The sequence below is a fragment of the Colias eurytheme genome, chromosome 13, assembly GCF_061535395.1.
Source record: "Colias eurytheme isolate Ceu_HAF_F1 chromosome 13, ilColEury1 Martin Lab GWU primary, whole genome shotgun sequence".
Classification (NCBI taxonomy): domain Eukaryota; kingdom Metazoa; phylum Arthropoda; class Insecta; order Lepidoptera; family Pieridae; genus Colias; species Colias eurytheme.
The window spans coordinates 8,856,562-8,865,935 of NC_142992.1; the positions used below are offsets into that span (position 1 = coordinate 8,856,562).

Sequence of the window (9,374 nt, forward strand, 5' to 3'; positions counted from 1 at the left end):
CACCTACGCTTTAGTACTTCCATTTTACACGTGTATTTTGTAAGTACTTTTCAGCATGTAATCGACTTGTTCTAGTTGTTATATACGTTATTTTGACTGTAAAATTAAATAAATGGACACTAAACTTGACCTACATTTGTTAAAAATTACATAACTTCAGCGGCATTTATGAAATAGGGTAAAAAAGTTTACAGCGACCGCATTAATTATGTTACTCTTACTTTCTGATCGGGAACAGGAAAATGATTCAATCATTTCTATATTCTGTAATTTAATAAGAGGATTGTTTCGTATTATCATTATAAGAATTATCGTCAAAACCTTTGTTGCTGAGGGTAAATTTAGCAAATTATTATCAGAGCTTTTAAAAATCGATAGGCTTCGATGGAGAGTTTTAGTAGGTGTTATTTTGGTATATAAAACATTTCTTCAGCATAATATTTTCCTTATGTAATAGTTATGATTAGTTATTTTTCTTCTTAAGGTCCTATAGTTCCTAGTCCTTAAACCGATCACAATAGATTTTCAAAATTGTAAATTTTGTTAGGTAGGTAGGCAATATAAATCTGTGAAAAATAAGTTCCGACGGATTTGCGGACAAATTTTACCTTGGAAAACTTTTTAATTTTTTTTAAATAATATAATATTTTAGTTAAGTACCATCAACAGTCAAATTTATGCGTAGCTAAATCTTATTTTGTGAAGTACTTAGTAGGTAATTATCAGTGGCGGTACGTTCATACAAGCCGAAAAGCCCGGCTTGCCTTAGAAATTCGCTAAGAGACAGGAAAATACCTATATTCACGTTTGAATATTCGCGCGCAATGAGCAACTCCGAATTCAATGAAAACTCACCTACAATATAATATAATATGTATAATACGCCTAGCCTAAAACAATGACGAATTCGAGCAAACTTTTAATTTCATCCTTCTTGCTATCGGAATAAGGTCGTACCTTTTATTTGGACGTTACAACCTAAATTCGATGGATTATAAATAGTGCGGTGTCTCGCTTGCACGCGTGGGCTTTTACCGGGCTTTGCGCTCATCTCTTCTAACGTATGAAATTTCGTCGGAGTAGATACATACCTAGCTATAGAACTCTATAGCAATTTCTAAGGGAAAAAAGGCCCGGCTTTTTAACAGTGTGAAGATAGTTACGATTGCGCGAACGAACGTCGTGAATATTATTGTTAAATTATAGTTATTAGTTTGTTAGAGCGGGTGATTATACCGGTGTAATTTAGGTTAAGTTTTTCGAATTTTGTGGTAAAATAAGTGTCGCGACAGCAGATTGTGTTGTAAATTGTGGTGGTTTGCTTTGTGCTCAGCGGGGGAAAGGTAAAATCATTAAACTTTACTGAAAAACAATTAATTTCTTCATCAAAACCAACTCCCGATTTGTGCATTACCGAAACTAGTAAATCACTTATACGAAATTTTAATTGTAATGTTTACGAACGATTTCATGAATGAGAATTACTTAGAAGAAGCCTTTCCCCAGCTGTTGAAACTTGCACATATTTTGTTAGTTACGATTCCTGCTAGTAAATAGGTACATAGTAGTTCTTCCACGGAGCGTGCTTTCTCATCGTTAAATCGTATTCATAGGTACGTATTAATTATTAAGAAATACGTATAAGTATTTATTTAGCCAAGAACGCATTTCTGTATTAGGTATCAATAATTGCCATAGAAAAGTAGCTGTTAGGTAGGTACTTAATTGAATTCTAAAACAAACACCTAGTTACTTTCTATAATTCCGATGTTATAAAATCTTTCCTTCAGAAAGATTGGCGTTTTGAATTAAAATATAAATAATCTGTACAATTTTATTAATAATATAATGTCATACAGTTTTATATAATTTATCGATTTTAATGATAGGTAAACGTTTGACTCAATTGTTTGAGGGCGCGCGTGAAAATTTAAAAGATTTGATTCGGTATGTAGGTAATATGTTCACGTATTTTTTTTTAAGTTTTATAACGAACATAATTACACAGTATACCTAGGTAGGTATCTTATTCATGAAAAGGGTACCCATCAAACACTTTGAAAAGTTTGGGCTTGCCCAGTCCTTATACCCTAGGCACGCCACTGGTAATTATATATGTATCTAGCATAGAGAATTTAAAAAAGAAAACTTTCCCGATGCACCGAGCGATGCACTAAAAAGTGTCTATTTTATGCAAACGTTCTTGCTTTGTTAAAACAACTGTGAATTTCCAATTGTTGAAATTTTGTCTTCCTAAAATCATATAATTAAATTGATTTAGGTACCTATTTGAATTAAAATTTTCAAAACTCTACATCTTAACCTCAAAATTAAGGACTGTTGCAATTATAAAAAAAACAATGCCTTTTTCCTTTGCTATATTATCTGTAGTTCCTAAACTAAGTTCCTAAACTTAGTTCCTAAAATATGTGGGTGTTTCATAACCAGCTTTGAGTATAGTTGTTATCACAACTGGGTCAGATACCTAGACCCATAATATCATTACCTTGTGTCAATTATGTGTCGTGATTGTCGTCCAAGCTAATTGGATGTGGGTGTGTTTAACCCTGTGTGTGTATATTCATACATATCATTCGATACAAAATTAACGAGAATTTATAATATGTACTACACAAATTAGAACAGGCATTGTTTATGCAGAATGTACTGGATAAATTCAGATTCATGGAACTCTAACATTAATTAAGTATGCATGCAAAATTATGTAAGTAATTACAAAGCACTGCATAGTACAAGGAGGTATAGAAATGTAGGTATAGGTATTTAGGTACCTACCCTAATTCTAATTGCGATAGTCGATATCCATTGCCTATTTGGCTAATAGGGCGGCCAATTTAAATAGCTTGAACCTACCATAATGATGTGATGTGATGCTGCTCTATCTTGTTTGTATTACCTACCCTCATATTGTAATATCATTATTAATAGATCGGTAAACATAGATTTAAAGTTTATCTCAAAGTTAGTTACTGATTTTGAATCTCTTCAGACATGTTTATTGCAATTTATAACTTTGAGCGCAGTTTCATGAAGTTTTAAATTACCCGTTAATACTTAAATACCTATTAAATATGAACAGCTTATTTTCACCCAGGTAACTGATTCCATGATACATATCTACTTACCGACGGCGACTTACGCCAAAATAAGAAGTTTCTACAAACTTCTTCCTACCTATTAAAATGTTTATAAATTCTAATATGTAGGAAGAAGAAAATTAAAAAAATAACAACCTCATATTGCTTATTGCAAAAGGTTTTCAAATATCGCTTCATTTGATCTATTTCACGATGTATTGATTTAAGGATTAGCGGATTAGCATCAGGTACCTAATATCGCTAATAGGCTAGTTTATAACAAGCTTTATGGAATGTTTTTTCATATAGCTCTACCAGACCTTATCATTTTTATGATCGGAAATCATTTTTAGCTACGGCTTAACTAGGTATATCAGCTGAAACTTTTTTCTTGTTCAAATTTTGTTGTTGCTAACTCATCTACTATAATATAAAATTTATATGAATATACATAGTAGGTATATGTAGTTTACCTACCTGTAAACCACTGTAAAAACTTTGTCAATATGAAGAAACCTACATAGTACCTATTTTCAACCATATAAATTCGACATTATACATATCTACTTATATTCGACCTATAAGTGCCTTTGATGCTTCTTAGATTAAATTGGCTTTGAATTTACATTTAACTATGATATCAGAATATGGCATTAAGTGATAAGTCAATCTTATTCTTTGTTGAATCTATCTTAACATGTGCCTACCTACCATGCGATGTTTTTGAGAAAAAATTGTTATTTTTCCATTGCTACATTTCATAAGTATATTTATTATACACAGTTTAATACTCCCAAGTCCTTAGACATAACAATTTACAAGAATGGAATATTGTTATCTTTTACGTTTGGTAGTCATAACAATTTTCCTTAATACTTGCGTGGGTAGACTAAATAATTGCCCTTCTTATAGAATACGGCCCTGGAAAAACATCCCACTGATTTTCTTATAATTAGGTACCTACTCTCAAATACGAATATTAGATATAACTTAATTGTTAAAGTCTCTAACAGAAACAATATTATAACTTTATGAATATGCATAGATAACATAGAATATACTAGATAATGGCACAAGATATATATATTTTTTTAAAGCTAAAAATTCTATAAAATAAATGATAAAATACAGATTTCTTTTTTTAAGCATTGCCAAATTGCCCAATATTTAGGATTCGAATAATTACCTGCTTTGTTGATTTCGTGTTTCAGGTATTTGAGTTTCTTGTCGAATATCATTGTTGGAAGTCAGTTTAGACCACGTTTAGACAATGTAGGTATTTTGACGCGTCCGCGTTAAATGTAGAAGCCCTTCTGAGGCTTCTGGCTAAACATTGAGACACCACACAAAAATAAAAGGTATTTTGATTTCGAATGAATCGCTTGCATTTAATTAATTTTATTCGTTGAATTTGATATTTTTAGTTTCATTCTATTCTGCAAATAATTATAATTTCATTCGTTTTTAAGACAAGCCTCCATAAAGGTAGGTTCTCGTAGGTTTGGTAATCTTCGGGTACCTAAACCCGAAGATTCTTTTAACTTTTAAATGTATAAATAAAACACATTCTTTTTGTGATATAAAAATAAAATTTATTATACAACTACATAACACCATTAACTATAAAAAAAGATTTTAACAAGCACCATTATCATATAAAAATAATAGTTTACAATGAGTTTACATAATATACTTCCTTCTATCAATAGTTTATCTTACATACGATTTTAATTTTATTTTACAATGCATTCACTTCTTTAGTCTTTGGAATGTTCAGAAATTAATACTTTCAAAATTATTCAATAACTATGTACTTAATTTGAAAATATGCAAAAAACACATAAAAAACATTGTAACATTGAATCAACTGCTTAAGGTGATGAATTAATTTTTCTAACATTTACGGCCCTTTTCAAACCTTCGTAATTTTTATATTATTAAAGTTGTCGTGATGAAAATTCTTGACAAGAAAGTTCAATAGTAACACAATACGTCTACCGTTTTAGAAACATGATTCCATGATATTTTCTCGATAGAAAAAAAATACAAAGTTCTCTTTGTTATTTTTTTATAATCTCTGGCATCTTCAAAATAACAAACGTAAAGTTACGACTTTTTGGATATTAACTATAAAATATACAACCTATACGTCTACCGATTTAGAATTTTGAAATATGCGATGGTTTTGAAATAAACAAGAAATACTTGAAATTAGCGCGCGACCAGCCAATATAGCGAGAGCCGCCCTGTACCTTCCTACCCCGATCGCTGCACGAGTCATTCCCGCTACGGCCGTCACACGGGGAACTTGTGTCGCTCGCGCAATCGTAAAAAAGGGTGACAACACGATAAGACAAAATGAGACAATAAAGAAAATAAGAAGAAGAAACATAAAGGTTGGAGAAAAAAGAATGCTTACAATTGGAACAAATTAATGAAGAAGTTGGTTTTATTTTAAATTTGATGATAATTGTATTATAGACGATGTTTGATATGTACCCCTGTTTTAAGTACATAACGAATGTGTAAGATTTTTTTCATTTATAGCATAGATAATCTTTTCAGAAATCCGGAATCCAGAAGGAAAATAAACCCACTGATTGTTCACAATGTGAACCCACTCCTTCGTAAGTACCTTTATTCAGTCAAAAATGTATGTTATCAACGTTTTATCGCATGATTCCATTTTTAGCAAAAAGCAACAAAGTGCAAAGAAATAAAAAATCATGGTGAACTTAGTGGAAGTATGGCGGACGTGATATGGAACAGGAGCTCATTGGAGTAGTATTATATTTAAAAAAAATACGAAAAAATTTCAAGAATTACATTTCTTAGTAGGTGGTAGATAAGTATGTTGTATAAAAAATTTGATGTTGATATTTATTTCATTTATACTTACTACACCTGTGCGGGAAATTGCTTAGTACTAAAACAGGTTTATATTCATATTTACATAGTAATGTGAGTTTTCATTTCGAAAAATTTTGTGTAAGTATATTAAATTGAGTTACTGGGTGATCTGGAAACACAATTGGGCCCGGAAGATGGCGCTGCAGTCACTCCTCCTAATTACATGAACCGATTTGGATGAATATTTGTGTGCACATTTCATTTTTGTGGGATGATTGGTTGACTCGCTTTCACATTAGCTAATATTATGTATTTTTGTTGTTAGAAAGTAAACTTAATTTAATGTTTATAATACATTATTATTGGTATAAATAAGCCAGTGTTCGTCTCACATTGCTGTACCTGCCTACCTACCCTACCAGGGCCTAACTTTGTTCTGGCTATTTTATTTTGATTATTTGTAATGAATAATTACAATTATAATAGAGTGCAAAAAATAAATACATGCGTCAATATATTTTGTGTTTTTTTTAAACAATTTTTTTATTTAAAAAAATATCATTCCGTCCGCGGCTTTGCCCGCGTGGAATTAGATTATATCGTGAATCCTGTCTTATCCCACAGAAGTGTTCAGTTCGGATAAAAAGTATCCTATGTGTAAATCCAGGCAATTAGCTATATTTTATCAAAATTGGTAATGTAGTCTTGACGTGATTAAGTAACAACTAACAAAAAAATATACAAATTAACATCCAAAGTTTCGCATCAGTTTTACTGTATTAGTGATATCTTCCACTCTTGACTTTGACTGAGAAGAATTAGGGTTTATAACTTCTTTCAGAAATATAATTACCTTTCATTTCTGGGCATGACGTAATATCTACGTCAGCATCAAATTCTATCTAAATCCATTCAGTAGTCCGCGTTATTGAGTACCATTTCATTTTTTCAGAGTAACAATATTTTTTGTTATTTTAAAGATTATTTATAACCTGTATTATTTTGTAATAAAGTAAACATTACGAAATAATAATAATTATTAATAATGTCTAAGTAGTTGTTGGAAAGAAGATTATTTGTTTATAAGCAAGAAAATAAAACCAATAAATCAACAATTGAATAAATGTATAACAATATTATAACTGTATGACGACTCCATACATGTTTGTCCCGAGTCGGCCAGCGGCAGCGCGGTGAGTTTGCAAGAATGACTTCGCGCACACCCGCGTTCGCGATAGCGAGCTATTAGACTCCGCCCGCCAAGCAGTGGATTTTTTTTTGTGTATCGTCTTAATATCAAATTATCATCGTAAAAATTGTTTCAAAATCATTAAAATCACAGTACATAATATAATCTCAATAAAATTCATATATAAAAAAAACAATAATAAAATCTGATATAAAAACAATAACCTCTACACAAAGTTTATAAAACAATATGCCATTTTCATAATTAAAATAGTAATTGTCAACTTAACTAATAAATACACCATGCTTTGCCTACAATTTAGCAGATGAATTCTTTTTAACAATTTTGTTCAATATAACATGGGCTTCATCATAATAAGGGTTGAAATGTTGTTTTACTTTCGGCCACCAAGCTGCTATGTTAGGAAACTTCTCAGCGGGATCAAAACCGGCCATTCCTGAAAAATAAAAAATAAAAAAAATATTATCTGCATCCCATAAAATTGCAAGGATTAAAAAGAATTTAGTACTGCATACTTTTTGACGATTAGATGTGTGAATGTGGTTAATTTTTTGACTGATATTTTTTTTTTATTTAAACTAACTACTCTTCTTCTATAACATTCAAAATCAATGTAATGTATAAAACAAATATGCTTTCAGCTGTCTGTGTGTCTGTATGCTTAGATCTTTAAAATTATGCAACAGATTTTGACATCTTATCTTTTTTTTTCAGGAATGTTTTAGCATATAACTTGTTAAGTTTTATACAAAGCGGTTGAAGCCACGCAAGTAGATATAGTTAAATAAAACCCATACTTGGTTGTTCCAATTCGACTGCTGCTAACAAATCAGCCACAGTAATAGTGTTGCCAGTTACAAACTCATGTTTCCCCAACCATAGAGTATCAAACTCTTGTATTGCGTTGAACATTCTCCTTTCATATCCTGCTAATGTCTTGGGATCTGCTGGCTCTCCTGTTGTTATTGGTGTTAGGTACTGAAATTTGTATTTATTTATATTATGAAGATTGCAAAAATAGTTGTTGTCAGGCTTGCTTTTGTTATTATAAAGAGAACTTCGCTAAGTTACTTTTAAGCATTTGGTGAGTAAAATGAGATATAAAAAGTTTGAAACTATATAAGTATCATATAAACGATCCTATTGGTCTTAGCATGAAATATAGCCCTTCCTCAATAAATGGGCTATCTAACACCGAAATGATTTTTCAAATCGGACCAATATTTCCTGAGATTAGCAGTAAACAAACAAATGGTTCCGATTTATAATATTAAGTATAGATTTGTAGTTTAAAATAATATATTATACCTTGACTCTGAAGTACATAGCGCAATGCAACCTGAGTCCGACATGTTGCCATTCTAGATATTCATCTACTCTTGCTTGTGCCTTAGATTCAATTGGATATAAACTCTTTGGTATTATGTTTTCGCGCGACAGAAATCTTATGATACCTATACTGAAAGTTAATGAAAATATTATAACAATTGAATTAAATTGTCTTTTTTGGATAGACAAAACTATATCGTAGTTATTTATTACCTTTCTGTTAATATAAAACCATTGTAGTCTATTACAGGAACTTTTTGAAACTTATTTATTGACGCGTATTCTTCCGTAAAATGCTCCCCTGAAAACACAAATTATTATGACTAGAAACATTGAACAATGCAATATCGTATTAAGTAGGAGATATGGAAACCCCAATTTTATTACCTCCTCGTAGATTCACTGGTTTTGGTTCAAAATTATACTTAGCTGTTTTTAATAAAATAAATAGTGCCCTAGAAGGTTGTGACAAAAGGTCATAGTATAATTTTAGGGCCATTTTAATTTGCGCACTAATTTACAGAATATTCTTCACTTTTTGTAGTTATAAACTTGATTTTTGACCTTAGACCTAAACTTTGAAACCACAGAGCAAGTAATGTTTGAAACAGTACAACAAACAACATCTGATAAGTTTTGACATTTTGAATGACACATAAACAACTTTGGTGTTAGAGGGTGCGTATTCATTTTTCATAATACAAATGATTCAAAATGTCCTGTGACGGATATTTTTAGTCAATAAAAAAAATGGCATTCAATGTATTTAGACTCGTTTTTACCTCGCCTTATTTAACAGCTGATTATTCTAATTTTCCACGCTCATTTTATTATATGATTGATATTAAAAGTCAAAGTAAATGTTGCGTGTAAGTCACTTAGTGTTT

General features: G+C 30.9%; 1 protein-coding gene and 1 long non-coding RNA gene across 2 annotated transcripts; one reads left to right on the forward strand and one right to left on the reverse strand.

Moving 5' to 3' along the window:
• Window positions 1-5,197: 5,197 nt before the first annotated feature.
• On the forward strand, window positions 5,198-6,759 carry LOC149903590 (uncharacterized). Its single transcript, XR_016457428.1, has 3 exons — window positions 5,198-5,540; window positions 5,664-5,725; window positions 5,791-6,759. It is a non-coding gene; the product is annotated as an uncharacterized LOC149903590 (long non-coding RNA).
• A 484-nt stretch (window positions 6,760-7,243) lies between these two features.
• LOC149903591 (glutathione S-transferase theta-1-like) lies at window positions 7,244-9,066 on the reverse strand. The gene is made up of 5 exons (XM_090108503.1): window positions 8,875-9,066; window positions 8,701-8,788; window positions 8,467-8,617; window positions 7,956-8,136; window positions 7,244-7,594 (listed from the first exon to the last, which is right to left on the reverse strand). Exons 1-5 carry the CDS (start codon window positions 8,984-8,986, stop codon window positions 7,449-7,451), a joined length of 678 nt encoding a protein of 225 aa, XP_089964629.1. The 5' UTR covers window positions 8,987-9,066; the 3' UTR covers window positions 7,244-7,448.
• Window positions 9,067-9,374: the final 308 nt, after the last annotated feature.